The 24,909-nt window shown below is 40.7% G+C and overlaps 1 protein-coding gene across 3 annotated transcripts in view; it reads right to left on the bottom strand.

The window, feature by feature from the left end:
• Nucleotides 1–24,909, bottom strand: part of SEMA3A (semaphorin 3A) — a 464,022-nt gene that overhangs the window by 117,054 nt on the left and 322,059 nt on the right. For all 3 annotated transcript variants that reach the window (XM_059725813.1, XM_059725814.1, XM_059725815.1), the window contains one exon: nucleotides 17,220–17,339. In XM_059725813.1, the coding sequence (XP_059581796.1) occupies nucleotides 17,220–17,339 (120 nt within the window). The remainder of the gene's footprint in view (nucleotides 1–17,219; nucleotides 17,340–24,909) is intronic.

Genomic DNA, 24,909 nt, shown 5'->3' with positions numbered 1-24,909 from the left:
ATAATCTGACCTACTTTAGTCCAAAGTGAGGAGCATCAAATCTACTCCAGACCTAAAGAAGGGCTTATGCTGGCATTCAGGCAGCATACAATGGACTTATGTCTCTACGCTTGCTTCCCTCCATACAGATTTAACTATCCTAAAATGGCACAAGAAGAAGGGATCTTCCGGCCAAGAAACATGGAATAGTCTTTCAGAAAATGGCAGAATCCCCATCTCTCAAGTCATTTAAGTTCAAGAAGTTGGAACTTATAATTCCCAGGCCATAGGTCCAAATGAGATGTTTGAGGATTGCAGACTGTAGTCTGCACTGTACCGTAGCAATAATGTCTTAGTGGAATGGCAATGGTTCTCACTAACCAAGATAAAGTGGCTCTGCTCCCTGCTTTTTCTCTAAATGCCACGTGCTTCGTGGCATGATCCCTATAAGAGGCTCCTACACACATCCTGAGCATCCCACCTTGTGAAGCCAATGTCTTCCACATTCTGCTGTAGGCAAGACTTTCTGCACAGGGAACAGGATTTATACATATGGTCCAGCAAACTATTTAAGGTGGAAGCATAATATTAAGTACAAAAATACTTTTCACAACTGGATCAGAACCTCAGTCTCAGGATGATAAAGCAAATCTAAACTTTAGGCCTCACTGTTTTATATACATGTACATACATACATACATACATACATAATGTGCATGTGTACACACACACACACACACACAGAGAGTAAAACCTTATTAATTTGAACTGCAGGGACTAAAATATACTGACTTTGAAATAAACAAGTTCAAAATAAATGTACCGACGGTAATTTGCATGTATGTAAATTCCCGTGGGTACACAGACTTAGTCCACCTGTGTGGTGGTCCCTTAGTGAAGACCTTACTAACCGATAAGAACAACGTAAGGAATTATCCCAGTGACTACTTAAGCAGATTTCATGGTATGTAGCATAAGGAGTTTTTAATGTAGATCAACAGCAATGACCTTTTTCTTCCACTTAAATCAACCCAAGTGTGAAACTGTCCTGCCAATGCAACCCCCCATCCCACCAAACTCCCTGCAGGGCTGGCACCCCAATTCTGCAAAACTTCCCCTGAACCCACATAACTAGAGTTGCTGCCACCAGCTCCCACCCCTGAATACTTCCCTGTACCTGACACTTGTTCTGAGCCCCAGCCACTGTGCGTGCTCCCACCCCCTCAGGCACTCCCAGCTAAGGTTTGAATTACACTTTGAATCTTGTGGGGTGGGTCAGCAAAAAAAAAAAAAAAAAAAAAAAAAAAAAAAAAAAAAAAAATTAAATGCTTAGGGCTGAACAGTGACTGGTTTAACAAGTCCACCTAAGTGAAGGAGCAATCTGAGCGGAGAATCCCTCCAGGTTATGATTTTCAAATCTTACAGGGGGGTCTCATCTCTTATGGGGGGGCTAAGCCCCCCCCAATCTCCCCCTTAATTTGCACCCTGTTCCCAGCCTCCAAGGATTCCCATGTCTGCAGAGACAAGCCCTTGTGCCTAGCTGGCCTAGCTGCACCTTACCCTCAAACTGTAAGGCAGGGGGGATGCAGCCTCCACCCTTCCTCCAGTTCTCCAGTTAACTTATTGCATGGCATTCCCCACTGGAACCACACTGTGGTTCACAGCCTGGAAAAACTGCAGTTTGGCATGATCAGAGGTTGGCCCAGGAGTGCCCAAGAAGGCAGGAGCATGTGGAGTGGCCTAGGTACAGGACAGAGGTGCAGGGGAGTTTGCAGGGGTGGGAGGTGGGGGCAGCAGCCCCAGCTACATGCAAGAGCGGGGGTGGGAAGAATCAATGGTTGGTGGGACAGTCCCACACTCAGTAAGTTAATAAGGTCCACACATGGGTGAACTAAGTCTGTATGTACCCGTAGCAATTTGCATATATGCAAATTTCCACCAGGATGTTTATTTGTAACCCATTTGTAGTATTTCAGTTGGTATTTTTTATTTCCCTGCATTTCAAATTAACAAGGTTTTCCTGGTCCAAGGGACCAGAAAATAGTTTTGAACTTCAAAGTAGACATTTTTTTTTAATTATCTGTATCGTAAGGCATTCAATCACCTATCCTTTCAGCTGGGGAGTAACAACAGCTTTGAGGTATCCAACACTTTGAACTATCCAATACTGAATTAACAAGGTTTTACTCTGTCTGTGTACATCTATATATATATAGGAATCCAAATACCTCCACCTACAATCTTATTATCTTTTTTTTTTTTTTTTTAAGTAGTAAATCATTGTTGTTGATTTGTATAACGGCCAGATAACATGCTGTAAAACTGTGAATGCAAAATCAGCTCTCAAGCCAGTGAAGAAATGGTGAGGAAAATTTATATCCTTCACTGTTTGAATGCCTTGCTCTGTCAGAAATGCCACACATGCTATCTCCCTGTTTAAAAGGACGGGTTGTTTATGTGCAGATCAAACTGCTTGCCCAACCTTTCCTGCTGTGGGTTAGATTAAGAGCAGAAGAGACACCAAGGTACTAATCCCTGGGAGAATCTTCCTGATGAGTCAGAGCTGTTAGCAAAACTCTTGTCATTCATTACCAGGCTTTTAACTGCATGTGGCACATAGGTGTGAAAAGGACTGAATGCATGTGAAGACTTAACTGAACTCTGTTACGCTTTGCGCTAGAACAGCACGTTGTTCCGACACATCTGCTACTCTGCTCTTTTGTCGTAGCTCTTTTAACAACTTACAGCAGAAACATGATTTTACGCATTAAAAACAACTTGACAAAGTATCTGCTCTTCAGATTTCTGTCACCTACTCATCCAGTGTAGTACACGCCAGCTATTATGTGCAGAAAATAAGTACTAGAGCCCTGATATTTAATTTTCTTAATTCATTAAATTATGAAGTTATTTCATACCACATTTTTGAAGGATTCCTCCAAGGTAACCATTTAACAGCAAGGTAACCTTTAATTACTTTATGGTAATAATATCTAATAATATGGTAATAATATCGTACGGCATACAATCACCTATCCTTTAAGCTATTATTACCAATGATATTATTACCACTGTTATATTGTAGCACGAAATTTTCAGAGCACTTTAACCTAAAGGCAGTTATTAGTGCTTCCGTGCAACATTTATTACGGGTCACATTTCATTAATGGAAAGTATTAGATTCTTGTCTGATTATGCGCTCTGCAAGGAGTTATTAAACATCTCTCACTAAGTTAAACTAGGCTGTAACTCAAAGGAACCCATAGCTTTCACTAATACAGCCATATTTATTAAGTAAAATGCATGCAATTATATACAGAGAAGCTCTGTGACAGCAGTCCTGGTATTTGAAAATTGCAACTGCCAAAATGGGAAAAAACTACTTAGGGCTGAACAGTAACCATAAGGTTAATTAGTGCATGCTCTTTTTAAAACAACAACAAAAGCCTGGGAAGTAATCCCAGACTGCTAGGGACACCAATCCTTTTCTATATCAATGTATGCAAAAGGAGGTTCAGAGCTCAGTGTGCAGATGTGTATATCCATTCCCAGTTCTAGCTAATATGAATTCATACTGTATAATTTTTTCTCATCTCTTTTCTAAATCTGCCAGAAGAGTCTGGTTATTTTTTCAATAATTGTTTCTAATTTTTATACCTTACCAAAAAAACTGCAAATCAAGACACATACCAACTTCTCCTAATATCTCTCCCAAATAAATAAAGAAGATCTGGAAGAATTGAATCTGGAATGAGCTTGCAAGGGAGGTGGTGCTCTCCCCTATGTTGGGGGTCTTCAAGAGGAGACTGGACAAGCACCTAGCTGGGGTCATCTAACCCCAGCGCTCTTTCCTGCCCAGGGCAGGGGGTTGGACTCGATAATCTACTGAGGCCCCTTCCAACCCAAATATCTATCAATCTATGAAACATCCAATTGTGAACAGAACTGGGGAAAATAATAAGGAAGATGTATCAATCTGAAGGAAAACAGATGAGAATTGCATTTTGTCTACTTTTCCAAGGCACTGTGAAAGTGGCCCACTCTTTCCAATGAAAATAGTTATTTAGGAAATAACTAGAATATTAAATTACTTTGAGGTCCATACAATCAAGAGAGGGTCAGAGATGAGTATGTCATCTGAGCCAGATCATGGCTAGTAGCTGTGCGTGAGCGGAAAGGGTGTAGGGAAGGGTAGGGCACAGGCTAGGGATAGGCATTCAATTCCAGCACTAGGAAATGTTTACTACTCTAAAAATCGGTTGTGGCTAGAGTGTACAGGGGCTCCTTGGAGCTGGGGAAGAGGAGCAGAGGATACTGCAGGTCTTCAGGACTTGAACAGTTCAGGATGTGTGCAAATGTTCAAATTGGCAGGAGAGAAGAAAGATCCTCCTGGAAAAAAACACAGTTCTCTTCGGTGAAACCCACCTTGAACATTTGTACACTAGCTGAAAAGTGAAAGATGTTTCTCCTGGCCAAAATGCAACAGCAAAGCCACAGAATGCCTCTTTCCATGTATGCCTAAATTGCTCCTGAGGCATTTTCAAGGAAGGATGCTCTCAAGAGCACCTTCCCACCTGCTCATGCCTGCCAACCCTGGGAATGCCACTCCAAGGAAAACCTGTGCACTCCAGCCCCAACCTATTTTTCTAGCACAAAAAGAGATGGTCAAGAGTGGCCAATTGGGAGAGACTGCCAGTCTCACTTCACCACTGTATTTCTGGGTTTGACACGTAAGCATAAGTGCGTGGGCAGTGATGTTCAAAGGAGTTCTTTTGTAAGAGTGCCAGTAAAGACATATCCCTTAAGCAAAGCAATTGGGATTACATTGCTTTCAATCTCAGGGGCAGAGGAGAAGACAAAAACCCAGCACAAGGAAAAAGTTCAATATTAATCTGAGAGGTTTTAAACATGTAGCACTACAAAGCAGAAAGCAGGTCAGTACAAGATAATAAAGCTATTAACAATCAGAATGTAAATAAAACAAGTTAAAATTTTGCTTGAATGAGCCAAGGCTTTGCATTTGACTTCAATGGGGCCAAGACTTTCAGGACATCTTACAAAAGTCATTATGGTTATCTACTCTGTCTTCCTGTGTCCCATATGCCACAATATTTCACCAAATGATTCCTGCTTCAAGCCTATGACCTGTGACTGAGCAAAGTTTATAATACCTTTAAAGTAGATAGAGACCTTGGTATTGCCAGAAGGTATATGGCTACAAAGCAAATGCTTAAGAGCTTTGTTGGTCTCACACAGTACACTTAATTTCCCATATCCTTTCAGCAATACTTTTACAATTTTCTAACAGTCAATCAATGTATATAATTAACTATACCAAACATAATTATTTATGACTCAGGATAATAAGACTGATCCCTTGTCCTTCGATTACTTTTAGGTAATTTAATGCTAAGAAAAGAGGCCTCACAGTCCCACCCAATCTATACTCCACCCCTAAAATTGGATTATCTTCATGCTTATGGGCACTTCTTGTGATCAAACATATAATATCATATTGACTCTCATATTCAGAGAGAAGTATTGTTTAAAGAAGGACTATGGAATCTGGTTTCCTGTTAGAGTTTTTTTTTTTAAATCTTGAAATACCTGATTGTTAATCAAGCTGTGTCATCTTACGCCAGCTAAAGCCCTGATGCAGAAAGAGATGAAAGGTTCTGTTCTGATAATAAGCAGTTCCTTTTATTCTCTGTGAGGTATTTAACAATAAGTATACTATATATGCCCCTGCTTGCAGAGCTTCCTTCTCTTAACAGCTGTCTTCTCTTTACATGCACATATGGCATGTATTGATGCAACTCATATCCAGTGTTTCACACATTTAGCTCTTTCCATCTTGCTCTACTTGCTAGGAAGAAGGACACTACCTATTAATCATACAATCACACGTTAGCGCTGTCTGCTTGTTAAACAATGTTGGGAATTAATAGAGGCCTGGGATAATATTGTGCTGCCTTACTTGGAGGTATGATTTTGTGTTAGTGATAACATTGGGGCATAGATACTCAAGAGGATCGGTGCTTTTATGCAGGAAAGAGCTGCATCTGGGAGGTGTTGCTATATCATGTTGTTGCCACAAAACACATGCAATACCCATCCCCACAAAAGGGAATGATCTATATAGCAACAGAAGGCAACAATTAATCCCTGTAGTCATGTCATCTAACTAGCCAATCAGTGAAAATACTTATGGAAGTTAGTACTATTTAGAAAAGCAGTAACTACATTTCCCTTCTCTGAGACTCCTGTAAACTGATTGGTAAGAACAGTCCCTTTTTGGGAAGCCACTGATGATGGCATGACACAGAAACCATATTAAGAGAAGGAAGGATGTAAAAAGCATGGAGGAAGTATATGGATGTAGGTGAGTGAGACATCTCTTTTTCTGAGACTGTTTAGATTTTTTTATACAGTATATATATCTGTGACTCCTCTGGTCCCACATTTAGAGGGGTGAGGAGAAGATATGAGTATTTAACAATAAACTTCCCTGTTCTGTGCACTTCAACATGGATGAGAATCATATGGCCTACACTATCTGAGGGGTTAAAGTATGGAAGAACTGAGGCAACGTGATCCACATTTTTAAAGGTACTTAGGCTCCTAATTAACAGGAGTTAGGTAGGGCTATTTCAAATCTTATAAAAATCTGTCCCTGAAGATCCATTTATGATATATAAGACCATACAGAGCCTGGTCTGTGAGGAGTCAGTGAAGCCAATGGGCTCAATATTCATCTCTTACTCTTGCAAATCAAAGAATATCCAAGAGATGTTTCCCGTTTACTATATTGTGCAGCTTCATAAATGAAAAGTATGAAATCAGCCACAGCTGAAACCTCCTGTTTCAGTGCCCCGAGTGTTTAAAGCGTACTTGACAAGATGTTTGTACTGAGCTACCAAACACAATACAGTCACTTCCTTCAGCTGCAGAAATTATACTTAAAATGCAATTCTTCTTTCCAAGGTCAGTTTGTGACAAGGAGTCTGACTGTGAGTAACGTAGCTTTGCGTCTGATCCACTCAGTCATTTATTAAATAATTCTCCCTTAAAATTTCTCACTTGCTTCTATACTCTTAAATCAAAAAAATTACCATCTTCCATCTAGTTTTAATAATTTTTTTTTCAATTCTTGAAAATCAAACTTCCATTTACACTGTTTTCATTACACTAGCTTTCCAACCAATGATGCTTGGCTATTTTATTTCTTTCATTGTTCATCTGAGGACAAAATTATGGTCACAGAAAATAACGCTGAAGTTCTTGTCCACTGTATTAAGAAGTGTACAAATAAAACTTTGCATGTGTATCAAGGCTGTGTGGTTGGGCCAATGATGTAATTTACTTTCCCTAGTCAGATGATATATGCTGAGTTTACTAGCTACCAGGAATGTTATGGTCTCTTTGAATGAATGGAGATAAATCTTCCCAGTGTAAGCATGGTTGAGGAGTCTTAGTGTGCACACTAACTCTTTAATAAATACGATCTCTATAGGTCTGATCCTGAGAGGTCAATGGGATTGGGTCCTACGTTGTACTGAGTCATGAAGTTACATTATAATGAATGATGTCAGGTTATATTTGTCTCCTGATGGTCTGAGGTAAAGATGCTGACAGTGTGAATATTCATATCCTGTAGGTAAATAATTCCCCAAAACATTGTTTTAGTGACAGGAGAAACAATTAACATCTAAATGCAAACAGTGAAAATATTCCCAGCACTAGTGAGAAGGATCAGTAGAATTCATGCTCCTAAGCTATGGCAAAACTGACTCATCAAATCAGCAGTGCTAGAAAGTCACGCTGTTTCTTTGATACTATGACAAAAGAGTCTTCTTTGAAATCACACTGGTGGAAATTAGGGAAAAAATAATTCATTAAATGCAAGTGTGACAGGGGAAAACCAGGCTAAGTAGGAGAAAAATCAAGCCAAGATTCACAGAATTGCTCTCGGCTTGAGTATCATATTTACCAATATATTGCACCTATTCCCTGTGACCTGTCTTGCTGTGAGATGGTTTGGAGAGACAGACTTGCAAAGTATGGCACTGCATGGACTGGAAGTGAAAATGCTGTCTATTGCTCCGTGTGTGCAACTCCATTCTGAATTTGCTTTCGCGGAGGTCTCTCTCTATCTTTCTTTTTCCCCCTCCAGCAGCATAAACAAAAGTTTTCCCACAGTTCTGAGGCTCGTTTCTTTGAACCTAATGAATATGTCGACTGGCTTTAGCTTCTTATTCATGGAAGTCATTCAGCTGTGGCATACTGTATACAGTTCTTAGCTGTAATCAACAAGCATTTCTCAGCAACAGAGGGCCGAAAGTAATGTACATTCAAAGAACAATGGTGTTCTCAGTTATATTAGTGAAAGAGTGCTAGTGCATAGAGTCCACTCATTAGAAGGCAACGGGTTCAAATTTGACCCTGTCATTCGGACTGGAATTTTACTACGTTGAACAAAGCCAAACATTTCTGATTTTAATTGCTACGCTCTGTGCACACATGTGAGATTTTGGGGAAGGACATTCAGGATCCCTGTCCACAAACCAAATAAAGGTTTGTTACTATCGCTTTCTGATGATCAGAGTCCACGATGCCACCCAGCTACTTCTTTACTGATAGCTCCTTAAAATGATATCCTGGAGGTGTTTTCAAATCAACCGAAAGTTCACAGCTACTTTAATGTTCACAGGTACTTTAATGTAAATATCCGTTACAAGCATGCCTATAGGATGAGATGGTTCTGAAGTTCAGTCTGTGTGTGGATGAAGAAAAGTGCTGCAGCGATTTGGGTATGGATATCAAATAGCACAAATGATAGCTGTTGGCCAGATGAGCTGGTCAGGAGACGTGCATTAGAGGATTCTGCTGGGGTTTCGGTCATGCAGGAAAAGGCCCCCACTATTGTACGTTTCAAGGGCCTGTTCTGCTGTCATCATGTTTTAGATCTTCTTTTAGTACACCTAGCTAAATAAGTGGAGAGATTGCTTGTAACTCCATTAAATCAGATTATGTTGATATACTGGAAATTCAAGATGAAAAAAATGTATATAGCCAAGCTCCCTGTTTTGACTCGTGACAGTTCAAAAATTGATTTCATCCCCTGCATGTAAATGTTCAAATTGCAAATTTCAAAGCCAACCTCAGGCATAATTATGGATTTGCAATTCTGTCACTTTAGACATAAATAGATTCCAAATTACTTATGTGCAATTATGATATATGTAGGGGCAGACCTGACAGTGTTAAATGACAGCTAAAAGCCTATGATGCTTAGATTTCCAGTCAATGATTAAAGCACAATCTCTTTACTACTTAATCCCCCCCTCAAAAATACATATATGTGTACCCCATATGAATATTTGTACCTCATATGAATTAAGATAATAAGCCAGATGCTCACGAAAATCGGCATAGTTCCATTCTTTCGTGTACAACTTTATATCCCATAAGTAGAGCAAATAACAAAACCAACTATAACATTTCATCAGAGACATTTATAGGTATGTATTCAGTTGTTATAAGGACCGGCCTTCCAATTTGAGCATGCCAAAAATGAATTGTAGAGACAACTCTAAATAACAGTGCTTGTATCTATGTGATTTATACCAGATACATCAATTTGTGTCCACGCTTCAATTAAAACCTTGCACAGGCAGGAGGCATACTTGAAAAATTAAGTCTGTCCTACAATAAATCTACTCTATAATCTTTATGGGGAAATATTTACAAGCTTCTATAGTAGTATCGATGCTGTAAGTACCAGTTACTGCTATTTAGATGTAATCCGTGATATTTAGCATATAAAAGCTTTCCTTAGAAACCCATCCCTAAACAGTTTACTTGGAAAAAAAGGCTACAGTTGGAGCTTGAGCTGGCAAATTATTAGTGGCATTTTAGTTTTAACTTTTTTTTAGTAAAATAAAATAGTACTAAAAGACATACAGTTAAAGTAATATGAGATCTGCAATAAATTCAAAGACAGGCCATCATAAATAAAAGTGATCAAAACATGAGCTTGATTCATATTTGTTTCATAAGTGGTTATGGAGTTTTTCAAAAGATTTTCTAAATGGGAATCAAGTTACATATTTATGCTGACCTTCTACTCCTGTAACTTTATCACAAGACAATGCAATGTAACTAAAGGTGCCCAATGGGACATCACATCAGACTCCTAGGAAATACGTGCTGATGTGAGACGATGCTTAAAAAATACACTGAGCTTCCTGCCACACATCCCTAGTTTCCTTACCCAAATGCTTTTCAGTCATTATAAGGACAAGTCATTCATTTCAAAGGCCATTCCATATATGCCAGTGCTAATCTTATCAGAGCAGTTTGCCATGCTTATAGTCTTTCTGATTCATGCCCTAGGACCTGTTATAAATGCTGGCTTATGGATACTGAAAGGTTTACTTTCCACGTCCATCCCCAACTGATGTCAAAGGGATTTGGGGATGTAACATGAGAAGAGAATAGGTCTTAAAACACATGCAAGGTTTTGGAGGTATGTCAAGATTCATTCTATTTGGAGGATGGAGCCAAACCTGACTTCTACACAAAGCCTGAGCTGATGCAATGTTTCTTTACATTGGGTATTTTATGAAGTGTTCCTTTCAGGCTTTTTAACATACTACAAAAACTTGGAATTGTTAAACCTCCACATTGCTAGACAGTCATATTAATCACATGGACCACTATAGGTGGATGTGAAATTGATGGCACCAAAAGAATCCTTCTGTGGATACTAAGGGCTTCATAGGAATCAAGGGCCCCGAGGCTCCAGCTACATTGGGAATTATGGCACTTAGTCATTGATGCCTTCACTGGTGACATCCGATGAAGTGAGCCTGAGTTCATGAAGGCTTATGCTCTCTATATATCTAAGTTAGTTAGTCTACCTGGTGCATACCTACCTTGTTTTCTGCTTGACTTCAGATTAACTACCTCTCTCTGCTCATAAAGTCACTGGACAGGCCTATGCCTTCCTGCAACTGTCTTGGCCCCTGTTATCTCTCCTACTCACTAGCTGGGAAGAATTTGGCTCAGTAGCTCTGCTTAACGTAACGCAAGGAGGGGGATGAGTCAGAAATGACTGAAAGCCCTCCAATGGGATGAGACACTCTTCTTTTGCTGTCACAGCCTTTCCACATACCACAGAAACTTAGAATTGTTAAAACTTTCCAAAAAATTGTCTAGTAAATGTGCCAGAGGTCAGACCCTTAGCTCGTGTAATGCAGATTTGCTCCAGTGGAGCAGGGTCTTCATTTGCTGAGTTTGCTCAGCCACAGCAACTGATTATAGGGGACAAATCAACCCTTATTAGTAAACTGTTAAAAAACATTGCCCGAATGCCTCACTTGTAAAGCACGGAGTAGAGCTTTAACTGATGTAAATGGGTAGAGCTGCACTGTCACCGATGGAATTATGTCACACCTACTCGAACTGAAGTTAATGCATCACCTTGATGAAACATGACACATTTGTGTTTCTATTAGCAGTAATTTTGCTTCTATTGTACATACTCCTTACAATCTTGCTGTAAAGAGATGAGGGTGGTCCTTCACCGCTGTAAAAAAATAAAGGATGTCTAAATGTATCAGGATGTCCCTTAATTCAGGAAGAGTGCTCTGGATTTCTTCTAATGTGAAGTAAGGGTTCGAGGGAAATACAGTGGAAGGTATAATTTAGCAACATTTTATGAGTTGTACCAAACATTTTTAAAACACACAGAGACCGGAAAAGGCAAATATGTTACAGGTGGTAGTGTTATATAACTTCATATGCAATAACTTAATGTTTTATGTACATCATAAATCTTAACTAAATTTAGAGCTCCTTTATCGATTAAGGATGAAAAATGAGCTGCAAAGCAAAGTGATCCCAGACCTTCTAGATTCATACTGTTAAAAATGATTTTTAATCTGATGAGAAATCACCTGTGATTTGGGATTAGGAAACAATTAAAGATGCTGGGCCAGTTCCTCTGCTGGTGTAAATCAATTTAGCTTTTTTGAGCTATACCAATGTACTCCCACTGAGGATTTGATGCTGTTTTGTAGGGACCAAATGGTGCCTAACTGAGTGTTCAGGAGGGGAAGGCCTTGCTTCTACTTACACTCCACTAAAAGGACCAAGTAGAATCAGAATTCCTGTGCCACCTTCATCATGAGAACTGCTCTCTGCTAGGCTAGGGACTGACATTCAAAAAGCCAAGGCCTAAATAGACTAAACAACTTTGCAAGTTAGTCTAACCTGCCTAGATTGAACCAATTTGCAAGTGAATAGGCATTCACTTTTAACTCAGGAAATGCAGGCACATGCCTGCAGTGGTTCAGGCCAGAAGCCGGGGGGGGGGGGGGGGGGGGGGGGGGGACATTAGAGAGTGCCCTTGGCTGCACGGAAACTGTGGCCAGCCCTGGCAGTATCTTCAAGGGAACTGGCCAGGGAGGGGGTTTCATTCTCACTTCTCTGTCCCACCAGCACGGACCTGAGCCAGGGTCCACCTGGCACTCCCCTCTCGCTGCTGCAGGGGCAGGGGCATGGCTAGATGCTGGCCAGCATAGCCCCCTGAGTCAAAGAAGGCAGGGAGGGGGTTTATTCCCCACTTTGCTCCCGGGGGACCACAGCCAGGGTCTGCCAGCCCTGACCGCTGCCTCTGCCAATCACTTCCTGTGCGAGGCAAGTGGCGGACTAAGCTTCTTCCCTGCCTGCTCCACCAGACACCAGAGGGAGGGGGGAAATAACCCTCCCTGCCTCCTTCCCCTAAGGGGGCTATGCTGGCCAGCCTCTGACTGCACCCCCGCCCCTGCCACTGGAGCAGCAAGGAGAGAGAGACCCTGATGGGGCAGCAGCCCCTGTCATGGTTTCCTGGGAGCACAAGCCTCTTCCCAGGGGCGGGGGGGGAGAGGGTGCTGCATTGCAGGTGGGAGCAGGGTGGACAGAGCTGCTGTAGACTGCACAGGGCAAGTGGCACTAGGGCATATTGGGGGGCTATGGCCACCCCTCGATCCCTGGTGCCACTGCTCACCCTGTGCAGTCTGTGCAGAACCCCTGCATTGCAGCCCCCTACTCACAAACCCCAGCAGCGCAGACCCCCACCAGGAAGAGACCTGCATGTCTGAGAAACCATGACAGGGGCTGCTACCCCATCAGGGTCGTCCCCCCTCACTGCTCCAGTGGCAGAGGCGAGGGCATGGCCAGAGGCCAACTAATTTCCCCCCTCCCTCTGGTGTCTAGCAGAGGGGGCAGGGAAGCTTATCCTGCCACTCGCCCTGTGCAGGAAGCATTTGGTGGAGGCGGCGGCTGGGGCTGGTGGAGGCGGTGGTTGGGGCTGGGGCCTCCAGGGATACAGCTTGTGTCCATGCTGGTGGGACAGGGAGGGGCAAATTAAACCCCCTCACTGGCTAGTTCACTTGAGGCTACTGCTGGAGCTGGCTCACCCCTGCTCCTGGAGCAGTAAGTGCAGAAATGCTTGGGAGGGACTTCTGTGGCCCTGCCTGTCAGAAGCTGTCTGGGGTCCATGATGGTGGGACAGGGGAGGGAGGGGGAAATAAACCTCTTCCCTGGCAGGGGTGGGGAGGAATAAACCTCTGGCTAGAGGGGCAGAGCCAGGCCTTCTCTGCTGGAACAGACAGCACAGCCCAGGCCAGGGCTACGGAGCATGCCAGGATACTGGGGGACACTGGTTTAACTTAAACCAGGAAGGAGTCTGAGACAGACATTGCATAAACTGGTTTGAGCTCAACCAGTTAAGGCTAATACTACATTCAGCCAGATATACATACCACATACTGTGTGTGTTTTAAGGGAGTCTATTCCAAAATTAACTCCATTCTTCTCTCGATACTGCAATTCATTTCCAGATATTTTACAGGTTTATACAAGGCCATGATTTTTTTCTTCTCATGGGAAATTGGTTTAATTAACAATGTATTTATTAGGTTATTTTCCTTAGTACTGAGCATTTGTAATTTAATGAAGAGCTTGCTCTTTGTGTACTTATTGCCCATATATTGTTATTTTGCATCCTGCATCTTATCCAACCCTTTCCCCCCCCTATTTTCTTCCTTACAAATAGTTTACTTCAAATGTAAAACAAGCAATGGTGTAGTAACATGCTGCTTTATACACAAGGGATTTTAATAATTTTAACAATGTATATTCACATTATTTATGGCTGTCTCACAAAATAACCTATTTATTTCCTTCTTCCAGCCACAAAAATTATGCTACAGGCCTTCCCTACTGCCTCCAGCTTATTTTCTACTACTCTGCACTATTTCTCTCTCAAATTGTACTTCTCCATTTCTTATGTTAAAATATACTAACCTTCTCCCCTCCACTGGACTCAGACTGTGTTAAACCCTTCCCTAGGCAACTTAGATTTACTTTTTCCTTAGGCGTGGAATTGTTCCATTCAGGAATAAGATAAATCAACATGAAAGAAATACAAGGAGGACTCAGCTAGCCAGCCTTTGTTAAGGGTTATGGTAAAAGCAAACTTTTATCAATGATTTTCCTTCAGTCAAAATAAATCTGAGCCTTGACTAGCATGGTTCAGCATTTGCCATAATCTTGTATACCCTACGAATATAAGATACATCTTCTATGAAAAATATCTGCTTGGACCTGTGGTATATATCCACTATAGCAGATTGCTATAGCAAGGTAAATCACATATCTTCTCAACATACAGGCTGCCTATACATGTTCTTAAGGGTAGAGGAGGTGGATGGTTAATTAGAGTTGTTCCTGGAGAGCCACTCTAATTAAAATGCCTTAGCATCATGTGTATTAAGCCCTTGCACATTTAAAAATGGACACTGGATGCTTAATCTAAACCTAATTTGATGAAGTTCAGATAAAGCACCCCTGTGGCCATTGTTAAATACGTGGGGGGTTATACACATGACGGTGAGGCCACACTAGAGCATTCTAATTAAAACACAGAGAAGACTTAATTAATCAAGCCTGCTCTGAGGATTTCTAATTAGAATGCAAACCAGTACATGTATAGGCAGCCATACAGCATTGCAGGAATGGAAAGGGGTCATATTTGCCTTCCCGGCTGAGCATCTCTCACAGTGCCACTGTCAATCAAGCTCCCTTTTTGCACACATTCCTGCAGGTGAGGCACATTTCAAACATGTGAAATTCCTGGCTGGTGTGAAGGGATGAAAGGAGCAGGTTCTAGTCAGAGACAGCTAGGGTTGCTTTTCATTGCCTTGGCCATGCCCCTCCAACCTTGTTGTGACAAAGAGGGAAGGGTAAATCTGTGCCAGGAAGAGTCCTGACACAGATGATCTCACTCCAGGTAAAATATGAAGTAGAAATGAAGTTGCCACAGCCGTGCCTCTGCCTGGCTTCCCTGGGATCCTCTCTTGAACTGTTTAGTGAGGTTATAGCTAAGCTCAATGGAAGTATTCAGGTTCAGAAAGTACCCATATTAGTGTCCAACTGATAGCAAACTCAAGAAGTCCATGGTTCTTCCATGAAAAACAAGCAGGTATAAATGGTTTGCTATAGGTCTAGGGAACTTTCATCCGTGGTATAAAACTCTCAGACTCAGGGGTGTTACTTCAGAGCTAAATCTGGCCCCTAGTACCTGATCATCCTTTCCATAAATCCTTGATAAAGTGGGTGCGAGTTTTACTGGAGTCTCATAAAACAGCCAAGTGTAAAACTAAATGACCTCATACTTGCTATCTCTCTGCAGCTAGATACACTTGGCAGATAGCCAAGAATTGATTGACACACATCTTGCGGAACTAGAGTTAATTAATATGTCTACCAATTCCCAAATGGATCTCAGGAAGCAGAGAATCTGTTTAATGCAGTAAGCAATGACATACTGTGTGTGGTCAAGAGACAATCGCTAATTGCCAAGAACACATTCTGCAACGAAGCACTGAAGTGCATAAAATAAACTTCCACTGTGCATCCCCTTCGCTGCTTAAAAACCTTATGCTTATAACATGAAAAGCTTGTTTTAAATACTAAAACACATTTTTAAAAAGGAAAATAATCATACCCCAACTACCAAGTCATGACTTAAAGGTTCTGTTATGTTTCTTTCTATTTTTAAATGACCTAGGCCATTCTTTTTCATTTAAACAATGATGTCTTTACAGCAATCCGTAAACCTGGATGTCCATAAAGTGACTCTAAATAGCTATTCTTCAGAGATTAGATTTACTAAACATAATCCAACTATGGACACTCCAAAAAACCCCCTCCATAAATTAAATATGTGACTTCTGAGAACAGCTCAAGAGAGACGGTTTGATGAACTTGCCCAAAAATCAATATTTATGTAAGCCACACTAGGAACGAACATAAAATGGATTCATTTATGTTATACACTTCTGTTAATATGACAATAAAAGTTTAGGTTTTTAGGAAAGTATAAGGCAGAACACGTCCTGAGACCTGTCCTGAGACCACACACACATACACATGCTGGTCAGATTTTCAGGTGGTGTAAATCATCATAGTTCCTTTGATTTTGGTGGAGTGGCACTGATTTATTACCAAGAGGATCGTGCCTATCAGTTAAATATTTAGTTAAAAGCACCACTAAACAAGCTCTTCTAAATCTATTCCACACTTTCTGGAGCTTAAATACAATGTCAGCATTCAGCAACTAAATGAAAAAGAAAACAAAATAGAAAAGGGAAAGCCTGGTGGGGGCAATTTTTTTTTTTCTTGGTAACAATTAAGAAAACAAACACCAAGCCTCATTTGAGCCAGCAAAATAGTCAGTGTGTTAGGACAAATATGAGAGCAGGGAAGCCTGCTTGGATGACATCCTGTCTCAATTCCCAGATGGGAGAAAGCTGCCGCAACATTGGACTCTCCTGGCTGGGGAGAGGACTAGAGGACAAAGCTGGCTCTAGAACAAAGGTGCATATAGCACTGCACGCTCCGATCGCGAGTATCAGCCAACAACCAAACAAAGAAGATCCTTTGGCTGTGCAACCCAGACAAACTAGGTGCATTTGTGTCGACTTTTTTTGGCAGGTGATGGTTTCAGACTGTTCCAATTCATGAATCAGCAAGCTTGTCAACGCTGGACCTAGGAGCAGGCCCTCCAGCAGCCACAGCAATCCAGCAACTAAATGAGCTGCAGAAATTATCAATGATGCATTTCAGCAGCAAGGGGTCACGACTAAACATCAATAATGGTTAAAAAAAGAAAGAAAAATATCTAGGCTTACCTCGGGATGGCGTCCAATTTCAATATAGGTGCAAATTGGATGAAAAGCCCCTGTTCCACAGGCATACAAGTGTGTGTGGTTGTAAGCCTTAAGCACCTTGATGAAATTAGCACATTCCTTCTGTGAAAGAAAAAAAGAAACCATATACACAAAGTGAATTCTAGCAGTGAACACAACTAATGAACGCTTTCGTACGTTAGGCATGTTTGGCAGAATGAACAAATTTCACTGTTAAGGTTGTTTCATGCTGTTTGTAAGGTTTGTTTTTCATCAAGTGTTTCATTACTTCTTTGATTTAGGATCTAATTTAAATACAGGTAGACAGCACCTAAAAATATCCACTTCTTTAAAAGGGAAATGTAGACAATTCCCCTGTTTCTATTTCAGGTGATACCTGCCTTTTTTGTTTAGTTTATTGCTATGTTTGCAAGAATAAAGTCCATTTATAGAAATGCCTGCCCAGAATAAAGAGAAATGGAGGGACTGTATTCAATTTAACTAGCAATTAGAAAAATGATGGGCCAGATGGGATGAGCTGGTGACAAATAAATCACTGATATAACATTTAGAATAATAATATGCATTACCTATACTGTCTAAACCCTTCCTAAGCACCAGTTCTACAAGATTTATGAACATATTTAAGTTTCACAGCTGCTAAGTTAAGTAAACTAAATTTTGTACAGCGAGTTAAACATGCAACTCTACATTTTTACCACACTGAGGCCTTATATTTCATAAATATATTTGATAAATGGAATTGCTGACTGTATATTATATGTATTAGAATGAAGTAAAACATAAATAATAATAGTAATAAACACTTATAAAGTGTGTTACCTATTTTCTTGATGATGCCTAATGTTATTAAACAGGAAACAAATTTAAAAGCTAACTACCTTGTCAATACTAATTAAAACAAACTAACGTAGTTCATTTCTATTTATTTCATTTGGATTTCATTCTGCCTGAACAATGAAAATAAATATGTCCCTGTCTTTCTGGATCAATGTACTGGCACAGTGCTGAACTGACTGGACTGCAAATACTGCAGGGAACTGTTTAAATTGGAGCAAAGTCATTTGTCTTCACCATTTTTCCCCATTTTAACAGGATTAAAAATTTGAAAAATTGTATTCCAAATTGAAAATTTGGAGCTTAGATTAACACATTTTCCTTCTAAATAAGTGATGAGGATAAAATCTTATTTACTTTTATATGTAGAAAAAAGTGGAAATCAACCATTAAAAATCACAAAGACAAGAGAGAGTGGGGACCAAGAAGAAAGAGTTTATTGCTCTGTCACATTAAAAAGGTAGAAATTATGGACCCAGTCCTGCAAGTTGGCACATGAAACTCTGTTGACTTTAGCAGTGTTCCTAGTAGGTCCAAACTCGGTCCATGGGATCAGCCTGAAGGGTGTGAGGATCAATGCTTCAAGTGCTATCTATCCATTGACTTGCAGTATCAGTCTCTGTGCCTTGTGTCTAATTCTCAATCATAAAATATGGTCTACCAGGACAGGAAAGAACACATTGCTTAGGCTACCACATAGGGAAAACCATGAACAACCCAGTACAGATAAAACAGTAATGTCCACCACATATTATAATTAATGTTACATATAAGATATTTCTTATATGTAATTTTTTTTAATAATATGTGGGGTGTGTTGTATTTTATTTGAATTTTCACTGTATATGTTTAATTGCACAAAAGATAGTGGCAATCTATTAAAAAATGATCCTTGGCTTTATTACTAACAGTGCAGGCTATCCTTACAACTGAGATGGAAGGAAAATATAAAAAGGCAGTTAAGAAAAACCCAGGAGGAAATTATAAGAATTGTGATGCAAGGGACCTTCATTTAATTTTTTCCAGTGTCTTTTATAAAAATTGTATGCAAATACATTTTAGACATATATAGTTATATATACCCCGATACACAGCCCTATGCATTTATACATAAATTATATTCACACTGCTGACTAGCTACCTTCATTTTTCTATGATTCTATGCCCATTAATATGATATATGATTAAATAGACAAAATAATTGTAATGTCATTGACAATTTATGTTTTGTCCTTAATTTTTATTTCCAAATTTGAACAAAAAAGGAAGTCAGCACATACAATACAATACAATACCAGAACAGAACAAAGACTGAAGTATTTACTGAAACCTTATGAAAGGTGCTCTTGTGTGCAGTTGAATATGGCACTGCAAAACCTAAAACTGATTGATGAGCTTCACAAACCATATGAACACAGATTTTGCTAACTTGCAAACCATACTGGATCAAATTCAACCCCACTGTCATTTCAACGAGAAGACACTTAACATGATTTAGTACTGGGTTTTGAATGATTTAAAACAAGTCTTTATGGTCTGCTAAGCTTTATTAGTCTTCTTAAAATTGTCTAACTGCACTACATGGTGTGTTAGGTGTTGAGGAACGTTGAACTGCATACCAGGAAGTTAAACATTCTCATAGGGCATGGGCCAGTTTCTCAGGTGGTATAAACAGAGACTATATTGATTTCAGTGGAATTACTCTGATGTACACCAAGTGAGGATCTGGGCTATAGCCACTTTGTCTCAGCTACATATGTATAGTCTGTGGTGTAAATGAAAGTAGAATCAAACTCTTTCTACTGCCTAGGCTATATTCTGTCTTCAATTATTCTGGATTTAAAGCAGTGTAATTCCATTAAGGTCAATGTAGTTACTCCAGGATTATACTATCATAAACAAGAACAGATTTTGGCTTCTTCTTCTTTCCTTTTGATTTCCCCCTTGATCTCCAGTGCAACAGATTTTACTCATAGATGCCTGAGAAATACACACGCTAATTAAACACTGGGGGAGGGAGATACAGCCATAAACCTTTGACTATACTACATATATTTATATAATGTTTAAAGTTTCTAGTCTAGCTAAAACTGCTTCCCTGTGTTTTACAGCTGCATAAAGGAGCCATTAAGGACTATTGAGTGAATTCTTATACACCTCCCTAAAAGATTAGGTTTCTTTATATATTTTACATGACTGTAAAAAAAATAAATAAAAGGGGGGTATTAAACCACAATAAATGACATCAAAGTAAAGTTACAGGGCTGATTTAAACCCTTGTCAAGTAAGAAAGTTCAAAGTGAAATTTCCTACTCTGCCCCTGGGTCAATCTTGTTCCCACTGAAGACAATGGCCAAACTCTTGCTGATTTCAATGGGAGTGGTTTGGGGCTCTTTAATCCACCTAATCATGTTTAAGTACAGCTGCACTGAAACCATGCAGCATGGGACACTAGTAATACCTGTGCATTTGGAAGGAAACTTCTGATCAAAGAGGTAGTTACCCATGTTAGTCTGAAGTCAGACAAAAAGCAGGGCAGTGGCACTTTAAAGACAGTTAATTTCTAAGGTGCCAGCCTGTCCTACCATCTGCCTCCTGATCAAAGTGACAGTCTGCACCTTCAGAACAGGTTCTAGATTTTCCTATTTTTCTGGGCTTAAAAGAAGGGGAAAAAAACTCTATAAGGAGACAGATTTCACAGCTTTATATAGATTTTAGAAACTCAACTCAACATTTGTTGATGCCAGCATATGATGAAAGGAGGAGTGTGCTTGTGTTCGAACTGCTGAGCTCTGCTACTGATCTGCAATATCTGACTTGGGACCACAGACAATGCATAGGGAGGGCAAAGGGTGGCACATGCCTCTCCTGACAGGGCTGCCACCACTCACAGCACCTGTGGGTGCTCACCAGCTCTGCCCCCCACCCACCGCTGGTGGCACCTGCAGGTACCCACTAGCTCTGTCCCTGCCACTGGTGGTGGCACCTGTGGGTGCCCTCCCAGACTCAGAAGGCACCAGTCCCCCATACTTGGGACACCTGTAACAAGCTTTGGGCATGACTCTTATTTTCAGAAGGGAAAAGACTCTGAAAGGAGCTGAGTCAGCAGGCAGGGTAGCACCTGACCAGAAAGGGGCATAAGCCCAGGGCCAGAGGCAGGCAGTCCCACCCTGGCTGCGGACATGGAAGGAGCTCCTGAGTAAGCAGTAGAGTAAGACACTGCACTCCCAGGGGTTAAGAGACAGCAGCCTTAGAGCCGAGGTAGGGTCTGGTGGTTTAGGGATTGAAACAAGAAGCAGGGGTGGCCTCAACAGACCCGGGAGCAGGGCAGAGACAGGAGCCAGAGATGGCCCAGACTCAGGAGAAGGGCAGATTGAATGGTAACATCTGTAAGGCAAGGGCATGGTAAGGGATGGTTGGAGATGCTTATTCCATGGATAATGAGGCTTATAGTGCTGAATAGTGACATGTGAACAGCTGTATGGGACCAGGGATTCCTGGGACAGCCTCTCTTTCCAAGGATCTAACAAGGCATGGCAGATGAGCAAGCCTGAGAAGTGAGGCCAGAGCAGGGGTCAAGCGACCACCAAGGGGTGTTGAGGCCACCCCCGGTACAAGCGCTTGCTACAACAGCGCACTTAACTTTTCTGGATCTGTTGAGTAAGGATGACAATGACAATAGTTATTAACGACAAAGATTAAGTCAAGCTTAATAATTAATGTTTCTAAGAAATGGAGAGTCACAGGTGACCCTTCCAGTTACCTTCTACTAGGCATAACATATATTATAATCAATCTTCCACAGCTGCCAAGGTTCTGCAAGTTTTATCAGTTCTCCTTTTCTGTCCTTCCTTGAAGAGGCTGGTACAGGCAGCATTCACACACCTCTAGCTGTGAAACCTGGCACATAAGTTTGTTCTTCCTGAGCATGGTGAATGGTGTGCCAGTTTTACTACAAAGCAACCATCCCGCCCCCCTGGCTCAAGGCCTGGAATGACTTAGCCTGTCTCAAACTGGGCTTGTCCCACTTGGCAGCAGGATGTATTGTTGCCATGCCCTCAGGCCAGCAGGATATTGTTAGTATGAAGGTCTCTGCCAGCAGAATGGAGTATTCAAGTACATGAGCTCAGAACTGAAAGGCACTGAAAGCAAAACAAAGACAATAAATGAAATATAGTATCTCAGTTAAATATAGCAGATGGGGGAATTTATCGACAGGAGAAACAGGAAGTAACCAAAAGCCAGAAACTTTAATGAGCACATTGTCAGGGAATTTCAAATGTTGCATTTGCATTCACTTTATCCCAACTGTTCAGTTATCCTAGATTTTGATTTACATTACTTTGTACCAAAATTACTTTAATCTATCAGTGCCTTTTTGGACCAGGGCCCTATGGTTACTGTTCCTCTTCAAAGCAAATAGCGGAAAGGAGAATGTAGCAGCCCTGCTTCTAAAGTGAGCATCACGCCATTTTATGTATGTATGAGAAAGCAGGAAGAGTGCAGGGGGAACAACCACAGATTTTAAATCTGTTGTGACTACTTAGCATGTTCCATTTTACAACATTTAAGCAGGAGACTATTGATATCACTACATCTGATCGAGAACACAGGGATTTTCACACTGAATCAGACTTGTGATCCATCTAAAATTAGTGCTCTGTCTTTGACAAGGAGCAGTAATAGACAGGCATTTCTTCCTAGTCCTCATCAGGTTAGACAGTCTGTGGCCTGAAGCAGAAGAAAACAAAAGTGATGGCATATGCCATCAAATGATTAAGAACCTGGTCCCCAGAAATGGACTTTAGGCTCCCAAAATGGGATTTAGTCCAAAAACTGCAATCCCTAAAACTTCCATTTAGATATTGCCTAACCTTGCAAACATGGTCATTTCAGTTTTTGGCATGAAAGGTCTTCAAGGGCTGATTGTTCTGCTTAGGACCATGTGCACAAGTGCCTAAGTCCTGAGCAGCTCTGTGCCTGTCCACGTACCTTGGAACACAGCCTACTTGCCCAAGTGAGACCTATAATGGCTAGACTAACAAGCCAGGCTCTTCTTTCCTCTCTATCAGGCTCAGTGAATCTTAAATCCTTCTCTGTGCAGTGGAACAGCTTCAACAAGATGGGAAAAAACAAACAAACTATGATATGGTGGCTGAGCCTGGGAGGTGACAGATGTGATTTTGAACCCTCTCGGGAAAGGAGTGGATTGAAGCTAGATATGTCACAGCCTGGGAAAACACACTAACCACTGAGATACTGTGAAAAATGGAGCACCACCTCCTCCCATGTTTTAAAAGACAAAAAAAAGTGCTCCTCTCCATTTTTTTGTAGAAAAAGGCTTAGGCACTTAGCTCCTGAAGAGGGCTCATGCCATGAGCTCCAAGTAGAAGGAGGTACTACCACAGTAATGATAAGCAAGACACTTAAAGCTCTAGATATCAGTACTTCCCTACCGGCTAACTTTGGCTCCCTGATAAGCATACTATTTTTTATGGACCCTGTTCTGAGACATCCAACTCAGGGCTGTAGACGTTGTGCCTCGGGTCCAGGTGACTAGAAGTCAGGTGGTGTAATGGCCAGAGTTGAGGTGCCTAAGGACTTTTTTTGTAACTGGGTCTCAAAGAGTATTTTGGGCCTCAGACCTGTGGTCAAATCACATCTTTCCTTTAATGTTCCCCATCGTTGAATTAAGTGGAAGTTAAAGAGATATAAAACGTGGCTCAGATCCTCAGCCGGGATACATTTGCAGTGCATCACTCAGTCAAAATAGCTGCAACAATTCATGCCAGCTCCAGAATAAGATCAGGGCAGATATTTCCCCCTTCTCCTCTTCCTTGTAGCCAAACACTGCCAAATTGTCTCTCGTTAGTGTAAATTGAGAAGATATCTAATTGAGAAATGTCATAAGGATCTGATCCAAAGTTAATTAGCTTCCATAATTCATATATAAATGAAAGCCCACATACATATATAGAAATGGACAGAAGGAATAAAACTGAAAAAAAAGATAAAGTGTTAATTAAGTTTTTCAGCAGAGTGCCTCCACCTGAAGACCAATATATCTCTCTCTCACTAAGAAAACATTTACATTTATTTTTAAGAGGTTTCCAATATTTGTGTATCAAATTGATAGAAGGGATTACACAGAGAGAGATTAGCCTGAAAAAATAAATGACAAAGAAAATGTCTGCGAGCAAAAGCATAGGAGCCAAATGCAAAATGGTTCGAAAACAAACAACTACTGATATGTAACACTGATTAGGCTGTGTTATGCAGACTTTTCCCGGACAGTTATAAAAATAAAGTCCATCCATCTGTCAAAACATCTGCTCTATGTATGAAAATTAAAACAGAATTTAGGTGTTTTTCACTAGTTTCCAGTAATTATCTCTCCTACAGAAGCTTGGAACTTACATGCTTAGATCTGAATTATTGACAGAACAATGCTTTTTAATGGCATCTTTTAAATGGAAAAGCTAAAGGGTAAGTCCCTAATGACTCTGAATGATATCTACTTTTCTCCTTATTCTAAACAACAGTCCTTTCATTTTATTAGGCAGTAAACTATTCATAACTGGTTCCCAGGCATTACAATGAATGGGAATATTAGCTATATTCAGGTACAAGAACCCATGGGTCTGCATCGCCATCTGGTACAACGTACCCTGCTTCCATTAACTTCAATAGACTTATTCTGATTTGCAGGATTTGGCTTATCAATAGCAACTTATATGAATTCAGCTGTCTCATATAAGCAAGTGCTTAAAGTATCAGAAGGATATACAAGATAGACAGGGCCAGGCATTTAAAGTTATAATCTAACAGCTGGAAA

This window comes from Alligator mississippiensis, chromosome 4 (assembly GCF_030867095.1).
Source record: "Alligator mississippiensis isolate rAllMis1 chromosome 4, rAllMis1, whole genome shotgun sequence".
Classification (NCBI taxonomy): Eukaryota; Metazoa; Chordata; order Crocodylia; family Alligatoridae; genus Alligator; species Alligator mississippiensis.
This window is presented reverse-complemented; position numbering and strand designations above follow the sequence as displayed.